Source organism: Simochromis diagramma, unplaced genomic scaffold (genome assembly GCF_900408965.1).
Source record: "Simochromis diagramma unplaced genomic scaffold, fSimDia1.1 OVJJ01000123.1, whole genome shotgun sequence".
In the NCBI taxonomy this organism is placed as follows: domain Eukaryota; kingdom Metazoa; phylum Chordata; class Actinopteri; order Cichliformes; family Cichlidae; genus Simochromis; species Simochromis diagramma.
In genome coordinates, this window is record NW_024386778.1 from 2,930,462 (window position 1) to 2,957,320 (window position 26,859).

At 40.7% G+C, this 26,859-nt stretch overlaps 2 protein-coding genes across 3 annotated transcripts in view; both read right to left on the reverse strand.

Moving 5' to 3' along the window:
* The window catches only part of slc8a2a (solute carrier family 8 member 2a), a 34,077-nt gene extending 14,658 nt beyond the window's left edge, over positions 1-19,419 (reverse strand). For both annotated transcript variants that reach the window (XM_040011924.1, XM_040011933.1), the window contains exons 1-5: positions 18,135-19,419; positions 4,577-4,987; positions 3,106-3,243; positions 2,725-2,952; positions 438-716 (exon numbers count right to left, since the gene is read on the reverse strand). In XM_040011924.1, the coding sequence (XP_039867858.1) occupies positions 438-716; positions 2,725-2,952; positions 3,106-3,243; positions 4,577-4,918 (987 nt within the window). In that variant the 5' untranslated portion in view covers positions 4,919-4,987; positions 18,135-19,419. The remainder of the gene's footprint in view (positions 1-437; positions 717-2,724; positions 2,953-3,105; positions 3,244-4,576; positions 4,988-18,134) is intronic.
* Positions 19,420-19,550: 131 nt separating this feature from the next.
* Positions 19,551-26,546, reverse strand: nccrp1 (P1, F-box associated domain containing). The gene is made up of 6 exons (XM_040011943.1): positions 26,337-26,546; positions 25,170-25,250; positions 24,997-25,093; positions 24,736-24,831; positions 20,012-20,150; positions 19,551-19,929 (listed from the first exon to the last, which is right to left on the reverse strand). Exons 1-6 carry the CDS (start codon positions 26,476-26,478, stop codon positions 19,783-19,785), a joined length of 702 nt encoding a protein of 233 aa, XP_039867877.1. The 5' UTR covers positions 26,479-26,546; the 3' UTR covers positions 19,551-19,782.
* Between the last annotated feature and the right edge of the window lie 313 nt (positions 26,547-26,859).

The following is a 26,859-nucleotide window of genomic DNA, read 5'->3' on the forward strand; positions in this document are numbered from 1 at the left end:
AAAAATAAACTTATCATGACATTCATGTCATTGACAAGATATTTGGCCATAACTAAATGTATATCAGAGGGGCAGATCAGGCTAAGCGGTTAGAAGACAAAGTTAGAGGCAAGGTCGAGATGGTTCGGACAGGTGCCGAAGAGGCAAAGAAGGATATATTGGACAAAGGATTTTGAAGATGTAGCGGCCAGGCAGGAGGAAAAAAAGAAGACCACAGAGGAGATTCATGGATGTAGTGAAGGGGGGCATGCTGAGGGTTGGTGCTAGAAACAGGGTGAGATAGAGGACGATGATCAGCTGCGCTGACCCCTACAGGGAGCAGAGTTCTAATTAGCTAAAACAAAACAGATGTTAAACCTGAAATTAATGGAGAAAAAAAACGCTCTTTTAAAGCCTTCAGTCTGAGTGGCTCAATAACACGTTTGCCTGAGTCTTACCTCATCTTTGTTCTGGTCTAGTTCATTGCCTGTCTGCACAGAGACCGTAACAGTGGAGGAGTTTCCAGGGCATGCACTGCTGTCTGACAGCTTTCCGTCCACGATCACGTCAATGCCTTTGGGAGCAAGGTCCCCTTCCATTTCCACCACGATGCCGTGCCTCTTGTCAGCACGGTAACGCTTGTGCATGTATTTGTAGAAGAGTAGGCGGCGGTCAGCGATCCAAGCCAAGATCACACACACCGGAAAATACAGCAGCGTCACTATGGCCTCCCACACCTGATTATGCAGGCAACATGAAAAATAATCAGTTACTCATTTGATATATTAAAAATAGAATAAAAGGTATGTGTATACCTTTTAGCTAATTAGATGTTTGGGTGAGTTTTAGAAACACAACATCTGCGGCAAGTTTTTAAAAACTTAAATCTAAAAATACAGACTGTGGGTGTGCAAAGGGTTACCAAGTGAGGATTTACCAAACCTTGTAATACAGCTCGTAATATTTTGAATGTCATGTAAGATTCAGTATTTAAGATCCCCGCATCTGTTTGAAGATTCTTGCCACTTACATTTTCCACCGTTTCCCTTTGTTCTCCACAGCAGAATTCAGGTGTTGATTTAAATATTTGTTTTCTTGCTAATCTGTCGTCCATACATGAACACTGCAAAGTGCAACAGTGAGCCACCACTTCTGTGTCTGCAGCTCAGTCATGTGATGCTTTGCTTTGCCCTTCTGCCATGCAGAGATGTAGTTTTTATGAGTATTATTGATCTTTCAGGTCTTCCACAGTTTCCTCTTACTGACATTTCAGGTTTTTTCAAACTAATTGATACCAACGAAGCACATGGGCATAGGGAAGCTATAAAAAGATATTTTCAGATCTGCTGCTTAGGCATAAGATTGTTAGGATTGCCACATTTGGTAGAATTGGTATGATTATTACTTTCTGATGAAAGAAAGTAAATTTAGCAGAAAGCAAATTTGAACAAACATTTGAAAACAAATGGCACTAATGTCATACAAATAAAAGTAACAATGCATTAATATTTAAAGCTGCAGGGTGTGAATTCTCACCACTAGATCTCAGCAGACTGCAGATTGAAGTCAACTGAATCCTGTTTTCTTACCTCTCCTTACCTCGCCTCTGGAGGAGGCTGTAAAACTGTGTAAAAAGAGTCCAGTGTGAGCGTATGAGTCAATGACGCTTACTTCTGACCAACGACAGGGATACTGCAGTGAGTTGTTGAAGATATCCTCAACTCTTCCGTCCATAAGTACTGCTGTTTTTGCCACTGCTAGCTGCTTTTAGCCAGTGTTAGTGGAAGTTTCTTTGAAGTGGATCTACCGTTGCTGACTTGGACACTTAGGGAATTCTCTTGTATTATATGAGAATGTAACCAACCCGTGTGCTTTTTGTAATAATCTAGTTTATCATTAGCTGGGGTAATACTGGCTTATAACCAGCTGTTATTGTTGTTTAGCTGGACCGTTGTCAGCTGTACGGAGTCAGAAGCGTCGCATGTCTAATCTGCTGACAAAAGGTAACTGTGATAATATCCGGAATAAATGTGTTGGAGACTTGAATTCATTTCAGGAGATTCCACTCGCATTTATATTTTTTCATAAAGGGGACCCCTTCTTAGATGAAAAAATATGGGTATGATCCTGTCCGCAAGTGGCGGCACAAACTACAAGTTTGCCTCCACAGAATGCAAACCCCTACGAGTCCTCTTCTCCTCCGCCTATGGCAGTGGTGTCCAAACCCAGGCCTCGAGGGCCGGTGTCCTGCAGGTTTTAGATGTGTCCTTGATCCAACACAGCTGATTTAAATGGCTGAATTACCTCCTCAACATGTTTTGAAGTTCTCCAGAGGCCTGGTAATGAACTAATGATTTGATTCAGGTGTGTTGACCCAGGGTAGGCTCTATAACCTGTAGGACACCGGCCCTCGAGGCCTGGAGTTGGCCAAGCCTGGCCTATGGTGTACGGGCAGTCTCTAGCCATATTCATCTGGTCCTGCGTATTCCACGTGAAGGGCCAACATGGCATTTTCAATGAGTTTTCAATTTGTTGAAAGAAATAATAATACACTAGTCATTGTATATTTATGAGTACAACACATTTTTTCAAGAAAATAATCTCATAAAACCACAAACTTTAAAGAAATACTCATTTTTAAAGTGTGTTTAGTGCAGAGGCTGCATTTCCAAAAATCAACAATAGCACTGTGGCCAGAAGTACATATGTTTTTCAGTTAAAATGTATGCAACCATCAGAACATACCTCTACAATCCCAGGTGAGATGACAGCCAGTATGAGGTAGAGCCAAATGTAGGCAAAGATACTCCAGAAAGCCGTTATGAAAAACACCCGGAGGTGTTTGATCTTACGAGACTCTCCGTCAGGTACCACCCACACACACAGACCAATTATCACAAACATATTGAAGGCAGCGCTGCCCACTATGGTGCCCGGGCCGATCTCCCCAGCATGGAAGTTGTGCCCACACACCTGTTAAAGTGAGAAAAAAGGAGTCAATCAAAGCTCATTTGTTAACATAACTAAAGCAACTAGAATTCAAAACAGACTCCGAGTGCACATACAGCTCCAGCATTTGTTGTATATGTTACGCATATGTTGCTGCAAATGTAATGAGTTGTGCACCTCAATAACAGAAAGCAGGATCTCAGGTGCGGAGGAGCCCAGTGCCATGAGCGTGAGGTTGGATACAGTCTCATTCCAGATCCGTACCGTTGCGACTGTGGTTTCACCGTTGGGTTTGGTGACGGTCACCACTTTCTCCTGCAGTCACAGAAGTTTGGGAAAATGCCCAAAATGCTTAATTTCAGTTGAGACATATTTGAAATGCCCAAATACATCAGGTTGGAAATCTTGTTTACGGTCTGGTACAAAAAACAGCTCATTTGACTGTTGACAGTTTTACTCTTCATAATAACTGCACTGAGGACTGCTTCTCTAATTTCAAAATGCTGTTACATTGTATAAAATGTAAACTCTAATCACAGTTTTTGAGTCTACTACGGTCCATTTTAAACAAGCTTTGCCACAGACAAGAATCCAGTACTGATTTTTGGCCCCATCCCTTGTGTATCAATGTATGTATCAATCTTTTTATGATATTAGGTACTAAAGATGATGGATATTCAAAGCCTTCACAATTTTATGTTGAACAATATTCTATTTTTTAACAGATTGGCAAACCTTTATTTAAACTCTGCTTCTCTAAAATAGTTTTTCTACACCCAATCATGTTACTGACCTGTTGCTAGGTCATCTAATAAGTTTAAAACGTTTCTACTGGTTTTGCATGAAACTGTATTCTGCTGTGAACAAAATGTGAATTTATAGGATTTGCAAAATCAGGCATTCTGCTTTTACATTTACATGGTGATCCAACATTTTTGGAAGAGGGTGGTAATTTAATTTGTGTAAGGCATAAATTTAGGGGTCTGGCTGCTTTGATTGACAGGTATGCCACCACTTATTTAATAGAATTATCTGTAAAATAATTATCTAGTTGTAGAACAGCCAAGAGATTTGTGCTTTGGTTTTGGTACTGAAATTTAAACTAGCCTGTTATTTAGCACTGATGAGCACGTCTACAGCTTGCTAACCAGGATTACTACCTTTAGCGTCCATTTTTAGCTCCCAGAAAAACAAACAAACAACTCATTGGCAGTTAAGACTGTGATTCAAAAGTGGAATCCAGCAGCAATGGGTGAGGTGACAGTGGCTTTGTCCATCTTATACTTACAGTCGATGCTTCAAACACAGTGGGCCTGATACTAGAACTACTTTTGTTTTGGCAACGAGTTAATGTGATAAAATTATTTTTTTAAATTGAAGATTGAAAATTAAAAAATTTATAGTAAATATTTTAAAACTGTTTCTCTTTATTACCTAATTCTCATATCTGTTAATTCATCTAAGGCGACATATACTGGCACTTTACTTTGATATTTAAAAAAAGGCAAGCTCAAAGTGCAAACAAAATTTGCCTTTTCCTGATAAAAAGGAGCCAAAACACTCTTCAACTATGAGCAAACACAAAACCCTGATAGTAAAAAATTAAATGGTTGCATTTTTTAATTCCCAATTTTAAGTTCAATAATACCTGCGAGGTAATGACTTCTATAGATGCCATGAAGCGGTCTGCAATGATGGACACACCCAGGAACATGTACATGAGACAGAGGAAATAGATGATTGCCCTCCCTGCCTGCTCCCCCAGTGGAGGGTTGAGTGGTAGCCACACCGGCAGCAGGATGCCGGGTTTACAAACCACAGTGTCAGAACACGTCCGTTTTCCAGAGCCTGAGGTGTTACCAGAGGATTGCGGCAGCTCAGGGCCAGATGCTCGCTCCACAACCTGGGGCTTGAAGGAGGTCCCGGCGTGGCACAGGAGGAGGAACGAGAGGAAGAGGAGGCTGGAAAGGTAAACCGGAGGGGGTCCCATGGTATCCCTGAGTCAGGAAGGGCCTGGGGGTGGGGTTCACTGGGGGAACCGCTGGGTCAAAAGAAACTCCTAGTGAAGAAGAGGAGCACACATTTTTTTGAGAAAGAGAAAATCTTTATCGTATACGATAGTTTACATATCTCACCATGTCTTAGATGGTACATGATAGGCTGGTTCTTATACCCTGCTTTTCTATTCTGCTCGAGCACTCGAAGCGCTTTATATGACAACAAGCTTCGTACACCCACTAACACACCTTCATACAGACATGCCTAAGTGCTTTCTAGCAAACACACACACACACACACACACACACACACACACACACACACACACACACACACACACACACACACACACACTACATTCATCAGGAGCAAGTAGTTTGTCTTTTCGTCCTCGAGTGTCCTGGTCTGGATGCACTATCCAAGAATGTGAACATCAGCATTTAAAGCAATTCTAATGTAAACTATAACAGCAATGCCATGCAAATAAGTACATTTTAAATATGCTCTACATCAGATTACCATAAAAACAACATAGAAACATGGATGCGGCTGTAAGAACAGTTCTGCAGTCTTCACACAAAATTCTAGACACGCTGCTTCATTTCTGGTATTATTATGATCTTTGTGAGCAGTTTAAATATTAGACGTGTTTTAGTATCAACTGTCAAAGCTCCTCCCCTTCCCGCATGTTTAACCTATGTAATATCCAGCAGATGACGATATGATGACCGTCAGAGTAAAACATCATTCATACTGCTTCAGCGATGTCTTCAAGCACACTCTGTCAGAATGCAGGCTCCCCCATTTCATTTAGTTTTTTTTAAGCATAGCCGCCATCACAAAGGCTTGTTATAAGCAGTTAATTGTAAACTGAGCTGACTGAATCAGTGTAACAACATATCAAAATGACCTCTAGCACCAGTCACTGAGACCTGGTGGCAAGACTAACTAAGAACTAGTTTAGAGTTCAGTCAGTGTTCAGCACAGCATCAGCATCTCTGTGTGAATACTACATCACAGTAATTTTAAGGCAAATTTCCAACAGGACATATACGACCTTTTGAGATTGCAGTGATAAAATGGTCAGAAATATAAATTTTCACTTATAACCGTACTATAATAGATTTGGGCAATATTTGCTATTCCCCATAAAATACTGAAGTATTCTGTAAAAGGTATAGATGTCAGAATGATGGCGGAGAGGCTCTTTGAATATAGACGTTTACTACATGGATAAAAATTGAAGATATGTGCGTGTATCCAACTCTGGACTTTTTCTAAGATTATCCATCTGAATCCAGCACTTTATAGCAGGTCATATGGTCGATGTTGACCTACTAGCAACGGTTTCCTTGCTATCCTCTAAATAATTTGTAATTGATCAGTAATGAAACTGGCTAGTTTTCAGCACTGATGTTTTGTCCAACATTGCGATTGAGAATTGGACTTTCATAACATTAGAGTAAAGCATATCCATATTTTAGTTAACATTTAGTTAGAATTAGGGACGTGTAATGTGGTTCAGACACCAAAAGTGGGGAGGATTTGTATTCAGGTAACCCTGGTCATGAGATTAAGGAGCCACCAGTTGTCTGGGTTCACAGCAATGATCCATTCATTTATTAGTAGAAATGACAGAACAGTATATTGTGAAACATAAAACCAACAGAACAGCAGTCACAAGAGATGTTAGTCTTCACCATCAGACTAGATAAGGATATTTTAATTGAACACATCCAGACTCCTGATGATTCCTGACATCCTGAAACAGCACTTCAGTGAATTCACCAACTCCCCCATGCTGACTTCCAAAACATCAAACCACAACAATACTAAGCACTGATGGAATATTGGATTTGGCTAAACAATGCTATTGACATTGCTAATAAGCGCTTAAGGAGGGAGTGCTGTTAACCCTTCCTGAGTTGCCTCATTGCCGTAATCATGTTCACCTAAAGTCTTGATCCACAACCTCACCAAATTCCTCTCAGACTTGAGTTTTTACTTCAGCCACTGCCTGAGCCACACTCCACTTGGCCTAATGGTTCCCATCAGCTGCTTCGGGAGTTCCACAAACTCATTAAGACTCCAGTCCTCTCTTCACCTTAGTGCCCGAGAGATACTACCACAGTTCTAATGACTCAGAAAGACTTGCTTTTAACAGGAAGAAAATCTCTGGCAAGAATCCACCAAAGAAAGGAGTCCCGTAAAGCTGTGTCCTCTGCAGCGTCATGCAAAAAAGAGTTAACATGTCATCCCCAAGCTGAAGGTGAAGGAAAGAAACCCTTTACTCCACCAAGGAAAACCCCAACATACAACTTCAGAGTGGACCAGAGTCCAGCTCCTTTTCAGGAAACAAGGTCAAGAACCTGAGTTCTGTGTTGAGGTCAAGTCCAACTATTTCTAGCTCTCCACTTAATCCACTAGGTAATGCTTAAACTGCATTCACATTAACGATAAGCAGAATTTTTGACAACAACATATACCGGGCTTGTTTGTTTCCCAATAATCCCACCAATTACTGTTGTGCTCTTCACTTACCTTCCATGTATTTCTATGCAGCCAGTAATGTCAGACTGCTGGTTTTCAGTAACTTCACTGATTTAAACCAGAAATAGGAACACAGGCAAAAATGTCACTAACTGTAAAGATGTGCTACCTTCACTTATTGATTGATCAGTGAGTCATGACCAACCTTTTTTGCACCACGGACCAGTTTAATGTCAGACAATATTTTCACGGACCGGCCTTTAAGGTGTCACGGATAAATACAACAAAACAAAATGATACAACTGAGACAAAAACTGTTGTATTTTGTAAGTATAATAATAAACACAAATTCACTGTGTAATTGTGTAACTTTATTAGCAGCGTCCTCCTGAAATGTGCCAACAACATTGAGAGTAACATCCTCCTCTCTGCTCCTTAATGCTCTCTGGTCGCTATGGTAATGCGCAAATATTTATTTCAAAATAAGACACACAACTACAACACGGGAAAAGACCCAAGGAAACAGAGTTAACGATAAAACCCCTGAAAACCATGAATTTCACATCCGAGCCTCAACTCTCGCGGCCCGGTACCAAACGACTCACAGACCGATACCGGTCCGTGGCTCAGGGATTGGAGACCGCTGTTCTAGAGTTCTCAAGTTGAAAACAAGTATTTTGGCCATTTCCAACACGTGTTTTTGATTGAAAGGAAGATTAACAATATCAAGCACCACACAGACAAAGTGTAACAGGGAGATTTAGTGTAAGCAGTGAGTCTGAGGGTGTCATAGCAGGGTGGGAGAAAGATTTCAGCCTTTTTTCAGTGCTCCTCTTGAGCCCAACGCCTCCACTGCTCTTGCACAGGTGACACTGCACTATTGTGCACTGTGACTTGAAACAGATACTGGGGTGCTGCATCTTTGATGCAGCCGGAGCTCTGCCAGCTCATTATGCAGTTGTGATTCAAAAACACAGCCCTGAGGGCCTGCAGCATCGCATTTCACTTTCCAAGGCCTGCTACGGTTACCTCGACCTCAGACAGAGGGCTACCTTATGCCAGTGGTTGTTGTGGGGGAAACAGGCTCACCAAAAATAACCTCCCCAATAATCATATTTGGACAATAGAACAAAGAACAAAACTTTTTGGCGCAAGTTTGAGCATGACGACAATAACACTAAAAACACTCTTTATCTATTTATTTTACTGTCACATAAAAATTATTTAAAAAAATAATAATCTGAATGCCAGCCCCTTTAAGAAGTCCACTAAATGTAAAAGTGAGAACCAAAGACTTCAATATTTTATATGACCTTTTTAACATTGTGACGAGACATGCTTAAAACATAAACTCAGATTTGTTCAGAATAGTACACGGTGAATTTTGATGATTGGTAGCATGCAACAAAGCCTCAGTGGATAATGAGTGCTAGCTAATCAAGAAGCTGGTACAGGATAAGCTGGATGCATTATTGATCAATGCATTCACCTAAATATAGAAGGATATCTCTTCCTTTCAATCACCTACTCTTTAAGGATCATTCATATGAAGAGCCAGGTGGATTTATGAGTCAGACATTAAGTGCGTGCTTCATAGTCTTTCCACTTCAGAGACTGGGTAAATAGGCAGATAAATTGGCAGACTACTGCTCCTCCCTTCGAGCTGTGCAGCTCTGCAGTGGCACTGATTCAGGTCAACTCTCTGATTTTTCTGGAGGACTGATGTTCACTGGGAACTTGATTGTCTTTTAAGGATTATAAAAAAAAACAAGGATAGTGAACAACATAAAGTGCAAAAAAATGTGGCACTCTCGTCTTACAAGCCTCTCTAATGCCTGGAGTACAGGGGTCCCAGGGTGTTGACAACTCTGTGGTCTCTCTGTCCTCTTCACGCACAGGAACAGTGAGCTGGATGACAGCTCCTCTCCCCTTACGGCCTCCGACACGGCCACTATCTGTCAGCACCACCGATAAGTGATTGCCTGGGGTTATCTTACACTGATAGGAGAGCCAGCAGAAAAAAGAGTTAGCACCTTTAACAGTTTAATATTTCCCGCTTGTATCCTGGCCGTGGGGTATTGTCAGATAAAGGGATGCTCTTTCTGACATGTGGAGCAGTCGGGCATACAGGTGAGTTAAAGATGAATAATTAAAGCATCAATAATACGAAAAAAAATGCAATCGGACTTACAGGAGTAATTTCAGAGGTGTCCAAAGTCTTCCCGACCACTGGCTAATCTGTGTTAGCGCCAACAACCAAGTGGATGACATGGCTTTCTGCTGTGACTCTAAACCAGTCAGACTCAGAGACAGTGAGGCAGATGGGTGTGTTACTTATTCACCAATGGATTATCTATTACAGTCAAGTTAAGTACTTTGATTACAGTGATCACAGAATTAACACATATATATCAAATACTAAGCACTCTTGTCTAAACTAAAAAGAAAACCAAAGACACTTCCTGTCTTGGTCCCGTTTGACATATTCTCCAAAACAGAGACCTGAAACGCACACACAGACCTTCTAATCAGCGATCCATCACTGCAGGAAGAAACTGTGTTGCCCCAACAGCTCAAACATTAACCTATATGCAGATTGACACAGATCAATTTTCCAGGATGTAAGCTCTATGCACAGGTAAACCAATAACACACCGTGTATCAGTTTCACAGCCAGCCAATCATGGCCTGCGATTGCACACAGAGCACAAGCTTACACTCGTCTGTAAAGCGTTTCCTCTGCATTCTAACAACATCTACAGTGAATCACAGACGCACTCACCTGCCGTTCAAGAAAATATCATAATAACTCTCAATGTTAATAGGCAAAATTTACCACTAACAAATAACCTGTTAATACCACAAACATACATCAAAATATACTTTATCTGTATTCACACTATTTAAGTGTGAAATGTATTTTGGTTCTCTGTGGTTACAAATGATTTTTGAACATACTTAATATCTGATTCCCATCTGATTTTTCAAAGCAAACACTGACACCACCGGAGTTTTAATATTTTTCAAGTTTATCACGCAAACTGGGATAAGTAGATATTCAGACCAAAACAAGACCAGTGTTAAGAGACCTTGGAGTTTTATTATTTGCCTCAAGTACCAGTGAGGCATTAAATATGATTCCCAAGATCCCCCAAAGGGAACCATTGCTTTAATGAGTAACACAGGACTTTGGGGTTTTGTTATGAGCCTGCTGATGAACCAGAGTGTAAGATATCTAATAATAATAATAATAATCACACAGATATGCTGAGCCAAACCACTAACATGGCATTCAGCTATATTGTGGAGATTTCACTGTAAACATCTCATTTTTTACCAGTCAGTGCTGGACTGTGTTAACATGCATGCGTTGTGTCAGGTGTTGACTAGAATCTGTCAGTTTGGTAGGCCATTTTTCATATTTAATCAAAGAGAAACACCTCCTTTTACTTTATTACGCAATTAATTTTTGAATCTTATCACAAATTTTAAAAAAGACCGTGGCAGAGGCAGCGGAAAGCAGGCAGGGGTTTGTTAAAGAATCATCTACTTGTTTCCACTGCATCAGATTTTCCAAAGCGCCCTCAGCAAATGTTTAAGCCAGTTTAAAACATGTCACAAACACATTTAGTTATTATAGTCACTAAGTAAATGACTGAAGAAAATAAGTTTAACACATCAAGTTTAACAGACTGAGCAAGCAGAATGTAGCAGAAAGGTGAGCATATCAGAATAAACTAGACAAAAAGTTCTACTTACTGTTATTAAAAAATGTATTCGCCTTTTTGACAGCCACCTATTAACTGAGAACATTTCTAAACTTAAGATGAGATGTATTCTTGTGTCTCATGCCTTTCAAATATTAATCACCTGCTGCAGATGTTTTTAAGGCAGTTTCTTCTTTTATTGTCCACTTGGAACGTTGCACGAAAGGACTGAAAATGAGTGAGAACACAACCAAATAAAAACTTTCAGAAAGCCTACGAGAGTAATGTAGACAAACTTATACCATCAGGTGTGTCTTACAAAAATCTGCCACGTTTGCTCTAATTATGCATGTATAAATTAAGTACACCAGCTCAATCAGTACCGCTGAGGAATTAAATGTTTTCTGAGAAGTCCATGCGCACGCAGCAGGAGAAAGATAACCCATCTGTTTTACTGTCTTTGTTCCCCAGAAGTCCACCAGGTCAAAATTATCATCAATCTGGACGGCAGCAGTGCAAGCTCGGCTGAGCACAAGGTTTAGTTTACAACACGGCGGGCACACTGCCATGCTGTTCAGTTCCTCAAGTGTGGGGATCTACTTTCAACCACGACTCAACTGCATGTCTAACCCATAATGTACAGTCCCATACTGTATTACAACTGACTGCATAACGTCCAAATAATTTCTCATTCAATGTCATTTTGGAACTGATTCTATTTCATCCCATTCACTAAATCCTGTAAATTTAGTCACTGAAATTTCACCATGGGGTGGGGTAGGGTGAGGTGGAGGCAGATGATCCGCTGTGCCGACCCCTAACGAGAGCAGCCCGAAGAAGACGGCCACATAACATTCCAGACTGACATCAGGTAACTTTTTATTGTACTTCAGAACGAGATCGCTGACTGATTTAAGAGATTAGCTCTACAGTTTTACAGGGTATATTGTATATAAAGTATATTGATATTGTAAAAACATATTTTTAACATCTTTCTAAAAATGTCTACATACTTACACATAAAAAACCCTAATACTTCAGTTCAGTTATATAATGGACATTTGACACTCTGGAGCAGGTAACACTCTGCCATCATTACTACATGGTTGTTATTCAGTTATATACGTGGCTTCACTAACTGTCAGCCAGACTCAGATATTTTGTAGGGTAAAGTTTCTTGTAGACACAAGAAACTTACAACTGGTAACTTGATGAGCTAATGATCTTTTTGTATATATCAGTGCCTGTGAGACGGTTTGCATTCATTCACAGAAATTTTATGGAACCACTAGAATATTTTGGGCTGTGGGCATTTTCTGAAAGATAAGTCAGTAAAGATGTACTTCTACTGGCGGCTTTAACACAAATTAAAATGTACTCAACTCTGTAACTGTAATTTATTATTAGTCAAATAATTTTGCTTCTTCTAACACAGACTTGAAGTTGCCATGTTGTGTGTGTGTGTGTGTGTGTGTGGTGCTACTTCAGAACTGGAACTGAGGACATTTTTATGATAGAAAGAAAGCAGTGAAAGCCAGATACACAGACTGGGTTAAAACTGTGTTTTGTGAATTTTTGAGACAACTTTCAAGCACAACATGAACCGATATCAAAACCAGCTCTGCCTTTGATGATGCACAAGTTTAGTTGTGAGTTGTCTGAAATCAAGATCATGAAAATTATACATGTAGCACATTTTGTAAACTGTCTATTTGGGACAAGGTGCATTCTGAACAAGTGCCTTAACTATATCTGATATCTGACTTAGAAATAGCAGAGATCAATTAAATCTGTTAATGGATAATGTTATATGAAGTTGTGTTGCTTCCCCTGCACAATCTCCAACTTTAGTTAAGCTTGAACGTGTTAGCTTTGGAGTTGGAGCTTGGTTCTTACACAACACAGTGACACTGACTCGGGCTTTGGTGGTTCCTCGCAGTTTGGGCCAATTTAATCTCTGCTGAGGACGACAGTTTGGATCTTTTTCAGACCGTGGCAATGTGGCTACACTTTCTAATAACTTGTACTGTTTGTGTCAATCTGTCATCTTCTCAGATCTGCACTGAGCTCTTTGGGATGCCCACTTTTACTGTGTGTTGCTCGGTCCAACAAATGCTGTCACAAAAGCCTTGCGTCGGCAAGAAGAAGCAATCTTCTGCAGTCAGACGAAATTAAGTGGTCTTGACAAACTGAAAGACATTTTGAGCTTTAATCCTGCAGCTGAATGAATAACTTAAATGAGAATATGTGTATTTTAAATCAGTGTGTATAAATTTCATCCTTCATTAAAAAAAGCACCAAATCCAAGGTTTTTTTTTTTTGTTCTTTTACACTTACACATTATATTTATTATTATTCAGCTGCAGAAAAAAAACAGTTCACAGACATTACTGAATGTCCTATATTACTTGAACATGATGATTGCAAATAAAGTTTGGAATTTTAGTACCCAGACAGTATTATTATGACAAATTAAAATTAACTGATCTGCTACACTATCTTTATTAATTCTAATCCCTGTGTAAACACCATGCCACAATTTCAACTGACAAAAAAAAACCCAAGAAAAAAAATAATAAAAAAAATAAAAAAAATATATATATATATATATATAATATATATATATATATATATATATATATATATATAATTATATATATATATATATATATATTTATTAGGGGTGCAACGACACTCGTATCGGTATTGAACCGTTCGATACAGTGCTTTCGGTTCGGTACGCATATGTATCGAACAATACAAAATGTTTTATTTATTTTATCAACTTTTCTTCTGCCGATGCTGTCTGTGTTGAGCGCTCAGTGGATCTGCACTGTCGAGCGCAGATCCACTGAGCACAGCACAAGCTAGTAACACAGAAGCTAAGCTCGTTGCAACAAGGCAACTGCCTCAACGCTAACCAAAATTGAACCTCCCCCACCCTCATTCAGATCTGGCGTTTGGAACTATCTTGGTTTTCATGTGAAGCATGACCCTGATGGTAAGCGCGTCATGGACAAAAGTAAAATAGTATGTCAGATGTGCCACGCAATGCTCAATTGGTGGGAACTAGTGCGTTAGCTCAGTTAGCTTGTTAACGTGTTGACGGCATCCAGCCCCACGTACGGGGCGATCCGCGGTAACTTGTTAACGGAGATTTGCTGTGTTGTGGCGTTAACGTCATTTCAGATTAACGCTGACAGCACTAGTGGGAACACAACGAATATGACTGCACATTTACAGCGACATCATCCTAGAGCAAAGACAAGTGGAAGCAGACAAAAACAACAAGCACGCATGCTACAAACTTTACCCGAGTCATTTAGACAGCCGTTAGCACATGATTCTCCTCATGGGGACCTGATATGTTTAATATGCTGCTGAGAATATAGCCCAGAAGAAGCGTATAGTATAGCTTTTATTTTGGAAAGAGCCATTTCTCTGTAATAAACTCTCTTTTCCAAAGATGAGGGATTCCTCGATCAGATAGATTAATTTTTTACTATTATTTTGTTGTTTCAGCAACATTAAATTTAAAAACTGTTCTTTTGAGTTAAAATATATATTTATAATTTTAATAAATGACAAATTAAAAAGGGATGAACATTTTTTTGCATCGAAAAAATATCAAACCGTGACACCAAAGTATCGAACCGAACCGAACCGTGAATTTTGTGTATCATTGTCCCCCTATATATATATATATATATATATATATATTATATATATTATATATATATATAATTATATATATATATATATATATATATACACACACACACACACACACACACACATACACACAAATATATATATATATGTATATACATATATACATACATATATGTGTGTGTACACATCCAGAGCAGCTTTAGTTGCATACTGTCAGACTAAAGAAGGGTTACAGAGTTTAACGTCTCTCTTCCTCTCTAATCAGTTTGACTCTGAGATAAACAATTCATTCAACATCTCTAAACCATTTCCGTCTCTTGTTTCTCGCTCTAGACTCATTCTGCCTGTGTTTAAAAAAAAAAAAAAAAAAGAAACGTACACAGCTGCTTTTCCTGGGACTTCCACGTGCACCTCACTGTAAAAAGATAAGGCAGGTGGACAGAGAAAGTCAGCATGGGGCCGGAGGTGAGGGCGGACAGAAAGGAGGTCGGGAGACAAGCGGCTGACAGCCAGCAGACAGCGGCTCCTGAGGTTTCCATTACCTGAGACAGCCTGCTCAGCCACTGGCTCTGTCACCTTAGAAGGAACAGCACTCTCAGCTTCAGTATGAACCCAGACAGGGACACCTGTTATGCAATATTCAGGAAACTGTCATAAACATAAACAGTGGACTGAATATACAAATACATACTGATGGCTGTGCAAAATAATAGCTCAGATACAGACAGTCTTTGCTGTAACTCATTCAAGAGAGAATCTCTACTTATTACCCAGTATAAGTGAATACGTTACTTGTACTGTTCATTAACTGGGTGACATCACACAGTCGCCTGAAGTCTAACATAGATTATGGGAATGGAAACACAGCAAGCTACAAACGTATTTTTTTTGTTTGAAAGGTGACTTTTATCCTTCACACAGTGAAGGATAAAAGTCACAACATGTTAATTCAGGAAAACAACCTGGTTCAGATCAACAAAATGTGCAGAGGCAGCCAGCAGGCTGGCAAACACAATAGACCAGCAAGTCAATGAAAACAAAACAGACCCTGATACGCACAGACTCTCCTTTTCCCATCAATCACACGAACTCACAGAGAAACTGATAAATACTATACATCACAGCAAGCTTAACAAGTTCAAAATAAACAGAAATTGTTCACTTGTGATTTATGTGACAGAGGTTTTCTGGGCTCATTAATACTGTTGCACTATTCAACAACTGATATCCAAACAAGGTAAGCCAATCTAATTCAAAAAGAAGTATCATCCATAAGACCCTGACCCTGGTTTTCCTTAATCCTGGAGATTAACATGCAGGGGAATCGCATGTGAAATATGAGAGAAATGTAAGGTGTAGTATAGCCCATTGTCCCTTGGCACTCACGAATGGTGCACATATGGGTGACTGCACCTAATGCTGCCGCATTGGTTTACTTGAGTGCTCACATACGTGTGAGTCTGTGGGAAGGAGCTTGCATTTCAGGATAAGTGTCAGTGAGCTTTAGTGGTAGACTACTTAGATTTACCTCCTGAACCCCCAACACATATTGTCTTCCCTGTGCTTAGATATCACACATAAGCAAGACAGCAACGGTCTGTCTGCAAACAACATGAAAACTGGGCTTTAACTAAAACAATTGTTTAAAAAATATAGAACTGACAAAGAATGAAAAAGCATGAGACCATACCACTTTTAATCCAGGTGTTTCTCATCGCACGTGTGTATGGACTCAAGCACCTAATTGTGCAATCTGCTTGAATAAACACTTGTGAATGAACAGGTCTATAGAGTTCACTGAATTTGAACATGGCACTGTAACAGGGTGCCACAGTTGCAACAGGTCTGTTAAATAAATGTCTTACTTCATATGCATTCATAATCAACTCTTACCATAGCAACAAGTTACAGAGCAGGGACCCCGAGTGCTGAGGTGGGTAGTCGTCAACGCTCTAACTGTGAGGCTAATATAAAATAAAAATTTCAACAATAGTTGATGCTGATGAGGATATTTTTGGTTGTCTGTTCTCATAACAGGGTCACTCGGCTCATCGTCACACTATTTTTGAATGTTCAGACAGAAAGACAAAGCAACAACAGATAGACATTAGCCACTAGCACTGATATATGTCGTGGTACTGATATTCAATACCTATATGTCAGCATGCCTCAAATAAATAATCATCCCTAATATTGAATTCCTCATTACAAAGACTCTTTAAATGTGACATTGCATCATAATATTTAATTGTTTCAAATACACCCAAAGTGTAACATCAACCTTTTTTGCATTCCTTGTTGATTGGAGTGGATTTAAGCTCTATAGATATTACAACAGAAGAGATAAGTGTATGCCAAAAAACTACAAAGAGAAAATGAATAATCATAGTGCTTTTTTGGATCCTCGTCTGAAAAGTGATATAACTGATATAATCTCTCTAAGCAAATATAATGAACCAGCACTGGGGATGTATCTGCAGTCAGCGCCTCCTGTCTCACACATCAGCAACTCTTAACACACCGATGGCCAGCCAGGGCTGTGGCGGACACAAGAGATGAGTGAGTGGGGATACTGTGTGAAGCCAATCTGCTAAATGAACAGTGTTTATCTGTCAGTTAAATGTCAGCTCTGAAGTCCAGCCCTTATCAGAATTAAATGTCAGGGACGAAGCTGGGCGATCTTTCTGAATAAAACATATAAAACCTCTGAATGTCCAGCGGGAACACACAAACACACATTCTCTGAGCATCCTGGACTCATGGGACAGTAAAGGAGAGTAAGTAGGTTCTGGTATGAATTATAATGCACACATGTGGTGGAGCTGTAGCAGATTAGATTTCGTTTTCAAGCACTCATCAAACATTTACTTGCAGCTACCAGTGATGATCCATCTAGATGTTTTTCCAGTTGTACTATATAACGCAAATATACGGTAAAGATTATGGGCTTAATAAATACGGACTAGAGGTACTTGTCTTCATTATATAATGTTTATATTCCTGTTTTTACCGGCCACACACCGCTTACTATTTCCTTCCCGAACCCATTCCTTTTTGACGCAAGATTGCTTTTAAATTTTAAAAATCCCGGTCAACTTTTAACCTCACTTTTTTTTCTATATTAGAAAATAATTACATAGATAAATAATTCACTGGTGTGACTGACAGCTTAACCACTAAAGTCATTAGGTTTGTAACAGCGTAGTGACCCCGGCCCTATTTAATGTTAGCTATCAAAACTGTACATGGATCGCGAGGGCGTAGCCTCTAGCAGCCCGCCACAACGGCGGTTTGTCCGCCGCACCTGTTCGCTGGCCATCCCTTCCCTTCGTGTCTTACCTTATGCTTTATGGGACTTCTCCACCACAGGCTGCCATTGCTTCAGAAAGTCTAGAAACGCGTCCTGGTTAAACTTTCCCCGCGTCGACAGCAGGCTGAACTCTCAAAGTGAACTTTCTCGTTAACTCACATTGTGGCTAACAGAGGTGGTGATGCTGCGAGCCCACGCGGCTCGTGACGTGCTGCCTTCAGGGTCTCCTCCCGAGATCGTGTTTTGGACTGTACGCTTTTAAAGTGGATCAAGAGCAAAGGTTTCTGAGACTGGAAATAATATATATTAATCACGACCTCAAACGTCAAATAGACTTTGTTCCCGCCACATAAATCTGGTTAACGTCGTTGTTTATGTAATAATTTTTGAGAGCGCCTGAACGCAGCTTAAGCAGATTAAAATGCACAAATGAGACGTTGATGTTACCGTGCTCTCCTGAAGGCTTGCTTCCTCCCCAGAATTTTTTAAAAACCCAATTTTTGTCCTTCTAATGTTTATATTTGAGGGTAGAATCTGCTCATGTGCTGAAATACAGTTTATTAGAATTGTGTGGCAAGAACTAATGACATTGTAAGCTCTTGTTAGGAGTTTCAGGCAGAATAAAGTCTTACTCTGGTCTGAAAAGCGTTCTAGTTAATTGCTATTAATGTATATTTGTTTGTTCTAAAAAGGCCACTGTTAATATTTTTCATATTATAACATGCACAGAGCTCTTCGTAGTAAAAATCCAAGTATATCCGTCATCACTTCTAATCAGAAAGCACCACTGGAAAGAAAACAAAAGGCTACTAGGAGTACAGTATGGTCACCATTCTGGATGCTTTGTTGTTATGTAATCATTAAACAAAGCAAATGTAAACATTTAAATATAAATTAGTTTATTTGTACTTAACCTTTGCATTACTTCTAATATGACAGTCTGATCACAAAGGTAATGTTATATCTTCAGTGATAGGTGTTATGTGGAACAGATATTTATGATGTGGCATAAAAATAACTAATGAATCTTAAATATACTGCCTTTATCATGAATGAATGAATGAATGAATGAATGAATAACAGATTTTTAGAAAATGTTGGACTATGTTTGTCCTTATCCTTGAAGACCTGCCCCGAGCTGTAAGAAGATAAGTGGTTAAAAAAAACCTGATGGATGACATTATTAAAACATTGTAATTTCAAGAAACATTTGGGAAAAATAATTCTTACCAGAACCTGCAATGAACACGTTTTACATTCAAATATGATCATAAATCATATTTATAAATCATACATATAAGCTCTTCATCAAGAAGAATTTCATAAAACCTCCTGACATAGTAAAAATAGTGAGTGCATGGTTAGTGTTTTACACACAGCACAAACATATCTAATATTTTAAATACCCAAATATGTAAATACTTAAAAGAAATGATCAACTCTCAAACCAGAAAACTGTATGTTTTATTATTGCATCATATCAGAATCTTCAGAAAAAACTGTGAATTACACCTCTTGGCCCACCTCCATGCCTCCTATAAAACCAGTAATCAAATATTGATGATTGTGTCCATCATTATATTATTGTCATGACAACCTTTGTAAATGCAGTTACATATTGCTGAAACTGATTACACTGAGTGCATTATCAGATATGGCTGCACCGTAAGATTTAGCCTACGGGCTGCTTTTGCTTGGTCGTACAATCACTGCACTGCCAGTGAACTGTGTATTGTGGAAACCATTTAGGAAGCTGTTCTTCAGTCGGTGCAAGAAGTGGACATATCTCACGCCGGGTCCATAACCGGAGAACACATGTGACACCTGCAGGCCAAGACAGATGTGTACATTGAAATGCTGGAATACAGCACTGTGCACTGTAGTGGCAAAGAAATGAGAGTCTCACCTCTTTCCATTCGTGAGAGTAAACCAGTCGCTGCTCGGTGGGGTTGACTGTGTGCTCTGAGATCACTGTGTTTTTATCCGCACCCAGTAACTTCACATGCAGCTGGTAGATTGAGTCATGCAGCTGACTCTCCTCATACCTGATAACATGACACACTTAGATTTCCTAAAAACTTCAAAGACATTTTCTGTATGTGATGTGATTAAATTGTTCAGAGCAGATTACTATACACTCATATACACTCCAGGCTTGTGGAATGTCTTTATATTCACAAATAGTATAGATATCTGGGACCTTCAGGGGAATGAGTGCTATTATCCTGGCACCAGGATGTCTGGAGTGTAAGGGGACAAAGGGGGCCTTAATTTAGCTCAGTCACTTAAGTGGAAACACATCTATATATGTCTGTGAAGGTTCTCAGTCATCCAGGTCATCGTAGTCAAAGGAGCTTGCAAAGAAAAGCGTCTGGACTTCTTTAAGTTGCTTGAAGACGTTTCACCTCTCATCCGAGAAGCTTCTTCAGTTCTAAGGTCAAATGGTGGAGAGTCCCAGATATAAACCTAGTGGGAGTAACCCCCCACAGAGGGACAAAAGGACCCCCTGATGATCCTCTAATCGCCTGAGCCAAGGTGGGAAACTGGGCGTGGGTCCCAATCAGCCAGAGTTTCGGGTGTGTTCATTGTGAAACCTGGCCCCACCTTATCATGCGAATTCCTGAGGTCAGATGGCCCAGGATGTGAGTGGGCGTTAAGGCGTCTGGGAAGGGATCTCAAAACTGGATTATAGATGGCAGAGAGTTGGTGTCGTAAACCCCCGCCTCTGTTCAAAGATGGTCGCTCACAGTGGACATAGATGGCTTCTTTCACTCCTCTTTCAAACCATCTGTCCTCTCTGTCCAAAATGTGAACATTGGCATCCTCGAAAGAGTGTCCTTTATCCTTAAGATGCAGATGGACTGCTGAGTCTTGTCCTGTGGAGGTGGCTCTTCTGTGTTGTGCCATGCGCTTGTGAAGTGGCTGTTTGGTCTCTCCAATGTAGAGGTCTGGGCATTCCTCGCTGCACTGTACAGCATACACCACATTGTTAAGCTGTCCCACTCAGACCCATAGTCAGTAGCATAAACTCAGCCACTTATAACATTGCTAAACACCTTGCTACCATCCTTGCTCCTCTCGTGGGGAACACCCCACACCACATCAAGAACTCCACCGACTTCACCGACAAGGTCCAGAAACTTACCCTGGATCCAGATGAAACCATGGTGTCCTTTGATGTAGTCTCTCTCTTCACTTGCATACCCACCACGGAGGCCGTGGAGACTGTCAGAAAACGACTACAAGAAGACAGCTCCTTGGAGGACAGGACCAACTTCACACCCGATCAGATCTGCACACTGTTAGACCTCTGCCTCACCACTACATATTTCAAGTACAACGAAGGCTTTTACAGACAAAAACATGGCTGTGCCATGGGCTCCCCCGTGTCACCTATTGTAGCCAACCTTTACATGGAGGAAGTGGAAAGGAAGGCTCTTGGCTCTTTCAAAGGAAGAATACCCAGCCACTGGTACAGATATGTGGACGACACCTGGGTCAAAATCAAGACACAAGAAGTGGAATCCTTCACTGTGCACATTAACGCTGTGGATAAAAACATCAAGTTCACCAGGGAAGACACAAAGGATAACTGTCTGCCTTTCCTGGACTGCGCTGTGCACATTGAAGAGAACGGCAAACTCAACATCGAAGTTTACCGGAAGCCCACACACGGACCAGTACCTCCTCTTTGACTCCCATCACCCTTTGGAACACAAACTTGGAGTAATCAGGACCCTACACCACCGGGCAGAACATGTTCCCTCTAAGCCTGAAGGGAAAAAGAAGTAACACGCACATGTAAAGGAAGCACTCAAAATGTGCGGCTATCCTAAATGGGTGTTCTTAAAGTCAGCAAAGAGGCACAGAAAAGAAGACCAGACACCAGCGAGGGAGGATAAGAAGGACAGACGCAACAACATTGTCATCCCCTATGTAGCCGGTGTATCAGAGAAACTCAGGAGAGTTTTCTCCAAGCACGACATCCCAGTGTATTTCAGACCCAGCAACACGCTCAGACAGAAACTGGTTCACCCGAAAGACAAAACGCCAAAACACAAACTTAACAATGTGGTGTATGCTGTACAGTGCAGCGAGGAATGCCCAGACCTCTACATTGGAGAGACCAAACAGCCACTTCACAAGCGCATGGCACAACATAGAAGAGCCACCTCCACAGGACAAGACTCAGCAGTCCATCTGCATCTTAAGGATAAAGGACACTCTTTCGAGGATGCCAATGTTCACATTTTGGACAGAGAGGACAGATGGTTTGAAAGAGGAGTGAAAGAAGCCATCTATGTCCACTGTGAGCGAATATCTTTGAATAGAGGCGGGGGTTTACGACACCAACTCTCTGCCATCTATAATCCAGTTTTGAGATCCCTTCCCCGACGCCTTAACGCCCACTCACATCCTGGGCCATCTGATCTCAGGAATTCGCATGATAAGGTGGGGCCAGGTTTCACAATGAACACACCCGAAACTCTGGCTGATTGGGACCCACGCCCAGTTTCACACCTTGGCTCAGGCGCTTAGAGGATCATCAGGGGGTCCTTTTGTCCCTCTGTGGGGGGTTACTCCCACTAGGTTTATATCTGGGACTTTCCACCATTTGACCTTAGAACTGAAGAAGCTTCTCGGATGAGAGGTGAAACGTCTTCAAGCAACTTAAAGAAGTCCAGACGCTTTTCTTTGCATGCTCCTTTGACATCTATATATGTGAAGTTAGGAGAGTCTGTTTGTTCTTCCTTTTTGGCATGCAAACAGAAGCCACGCATGTGTCAATTCAAGCATTTTAAACTTGGAGTTCATCTCTTTATTGTCTCAACTTGTACAACAATCATTGCATACACATTGCTAGTACTGCATAAGAACCCCTTTTGCTTCCAGAACCAACTTAAGTCTGTGTGGTATTTCAACAAGATTCTGGGAAAACATTCCTCAGAGGTTTTAGTCCACACTGACATGACAGCATTACGCAGTGGCTGCAGATTTGTTGGCTCTACATATACGATGCAAAACATCTGTTTTACAACATTACTTAACTGTATTTGAACTCTGGTAACTGTGGAGGCCATTTGATTACAGATAACTCATTGTCATGTTCAAGAAACCAGATTGAGGGATGAAAGCAGCTGTCAGAAGATGGGTACAATACACATAAAAATGTTAGACATGGTCAGTGACAATACTTGGGTAGGTTGTAGAATTTTAATTATGTTTAGTGTGGGGGGAAAAGGGCTCCAAAGTGTGGCAAGAAAATATTCCCTACACCATTACACCACTGTCCATCTCGACTGTTGATATAAGACAGGATGAATCAATGCTTTTATTTTGTTAATGCCAAATTCTGATCCTAAAGACTATGACCCTGAAGAGTCTTAAGAGAACTGTAGCACATTGTACGTTCAGAGATGCTCTTCTGCATACCTTGGTTTTAAAAACTGGTTAATTGACTTACTGTAGTTCCTAACAGCTCGAAGCATTATGTCCATCTCCTCACCTTTGACATCAACCCAGAGACTTGCTGCTTGCTGGATATTTCGTTATTCTCTGTAAAACCTACCGCTGGTTGTGTGGGAAACCCCAGGGGATCAGCGGTTTGTGAAATTCTTAAAACAGCATGCCGAGGACCATAAACCATTCCATGCTCAAAATTACTTGAATCCCCCCCTCCCCCCATCCCAATGCACTGATTTACTGCCGTGTGACTGGCTTGATTACGTATTTGCGTTAATGAGAAGTTTGGCCAGTGCACTTAAAGTGGCCGGTGAGGGTAGGTTGATCTGAAAGGTGCACAATGACCATGTTGATGGTTTTAGCTAGGACTAGCACTTGGTATTGTCCAATAACCTTTGTGACTGAGACTTCCAGTTTAATAGGGGGTGTTCAAGAGACACCAAAATATACATGTCATGGGATGAGCTTTTCTTCCTGTCAGTTTTTATCACATTGCTAATAGAAGGGGTTGTAAGAATGCATATAGTTCAGTTTCGTTTTGCTTTTCTACTTTTATGGGTTTTGACTGTAGTAAAAAAGCATCTACAGTGTTGACTTCATGCATGAAACAAGCAGCAGTAGGGAATTTCTAGCAGCAGATTGTTGAAACACACACACAAACACACAGGTCTCTGTTGACCAATAACCATTTGGAAATGAATGCTATTAATTGAGGAGCGTGATGTCGCAACTCCTTAACAGATCAATAAGTAGCCAGTGTGTGTACATTAAGTGTCCTTTTATTACAGTTTTTGCTAAAAGTAACATAATGTGTGATCTTTTTGTCTAGAAGCAGTTGTGCATCCTTAGTTTAGCTGTTCAGTTTCATTCATTTTTATTCACTGAGGACTAGCCTGCAAGCGCCCTCTGCTGTGTCCCTAAAGGAACTGCTGACATTTTTTGTAGAAGAGGTAAAGGCTCATATGGATTGGCTCTGGTATTGGTACACTGCTCCTGTTTAACTTGTTTGACAATGCAAACTCTGTTAGCATTATTAGGCCCTTTTACACTTTACTCACTCGGTGCAAAGGTTCTATCGTTTCACTTTGAACTAAACCAAAATGATGCAGTCACAACTATAACTAATTTATTTACATTTTTTGTTTGTATTTATGTTTATTTACCCACCAGTCTTGGATGGCAATTTCAGGCTGAAACTCATCCAGCAGCTCGTCCCACAGTCCTTCTGCTTTCAGGTCCACAACCTGCTCCATGGTGAACCAGCTGGGAACACCACCACAAACAAGAGTTATACTTACTACCACTGTAATTATACAACTAGAGGTTATATAGCAACCCACTCTTTAAATGTCATTTCTACAAGTATGTTTGCAGATAATCCCGGTTATACCCAGCATCGTGGTAATGTCTGACCCAAGTAACACCTACCTGTAACGAGGCAATGCACACACCACAACACCTTCAGGTATGCCACTTGTATCATAGGGCAGGACCTCCGAATTCGTGGTCCAACCAGTGAAGTTGCCTGGGGATTCAGAGATTAGTCATGAAACCACATTGATTTGATTCATTTTTTGGCTAACGTCACTCCTGTCCCTCACCATCAGGCTGAAATCGTGGAGGTCCGCGGTCAGGCACGGCAGGCAGTTCGGGTTCAGGTGGTGGGATGTCTTTACTCAACCCTGTGTAGAGAATAAGAGACAATGTTGGCCACTGTAATCCCAGTATACACAGCTCACAGACAAAGAGTTATCTTTCTGACAAGCACTGGGCGTGCCTCTTTGTAAAAACACACTAAGTCAGCATTCTGAGTCACACCTCAGTTTCCAGTTGTCTTAGGGTCATAAAAGCTTTTTCACATCTAATCTTTATGGTAAATGGACAGATTCTTATATAGCGCTTTTCTACGCTCCCGGAGTACTCAAAGCGCTCTATACAACAAGGCAAAAAAACAAACAAACAAAAAAAAACAGCAGCCGTTTTAGTTGATCTGTTTTCTTTCTTTCTTAAAAACAGCATACTGCACTGTTTAAATGACGAGGAGGTTTAACTCAATGCTTAATGTTTTCAGTAAAGTTATGTCTCAAATAACTATCAAAAGTACAGCTGCTGAAGCGTCAGGAACTTTTGTTCCGTCTGTATATGAAGCTGAATGTGGCCGCAGTTTCGAGGAGATAACACAAGCTTCCATTTCTGACCGTTGGATGTGCATTTGTGTCTATTGGCATCGTTTCATAAACTTTGTATGCTTTGATGGGTTTGTGTTTTCATTTACTTGTTAGCAATGCATTTCACAAACTAGTTTAGTTGTTGTGTGCAGCAGAATACTGGCTTAGCGGGCTTAAAGTCAGAGTGTCTCCGATGTCTATACCCAAAGCATCTATTTGTTTGTAAACACATCTCTACATAACCAACAGTATATATGCTGAATGCTAAACACCCAAACAGCACCAGTTAAAGTATGAAGACATCAACTTCCTGAAGATCAGGTTTTTTTTTTCCCTTCTCCACTTCTGCATTAGTCAGATTGCACACAGGTACTCAAAAACAAGTTAGGGGAGGGGTCTGTGCATTCAGGATCCATTTTTCCGTAAATGACCAAAGACAATGAATTAATTATTAACTTAATCCCGCTAATACTGGAGGGATGAATTCACACCAGCATAAATGTGTGCAGCACATGCCATCTGTCTGTAATCCAAACTTTCTGTGGATCAGGGAGAGACCGCAAAACAACAAGCGTAGCGTGTGTAACAGTGATATGGTACCGTATGGCGCAGGGTTCATCAGTAAATTTCTTCCGAAGGGCTTGGCTTCATACACGGACTTCCAGTCCAGGCCATCGGGCATCGGTGCACTCTGCAGGCTCCACTCTTCCTCGCACTTCTTCTTCCACTCGGCAGCAGACATGGTGCAAATAGCGTGACAGGGCACTACAGCTGTTTCCGAGTTCCCAGTCGGTAGTTTTATCTGGAACGCCCCCTCCTCCCACTCGAGCACAAACCACCAATAGAGGCAGTGTACGTAAACAGTAGCAAATTTTCTATGACTAACTAAAGGAGGTCTGCCTGTGACACACCCCGGTGTTGCAAGCCAACATGCTGCTCTTCCCTGGCCTCTTAAAGTCACAGCAGTTTAAAAGAATTTCCATCATCACATGATTTATTGATGACATATGTCTGAATACAGATAGTGGAAAAATGTCAGTTTTAGTTTTGCTGGATCTCAGTGCAGCATTTGATACAGTTGACCACAACATATTACTCAAACGACTGGAGAACTGGGCAGGTC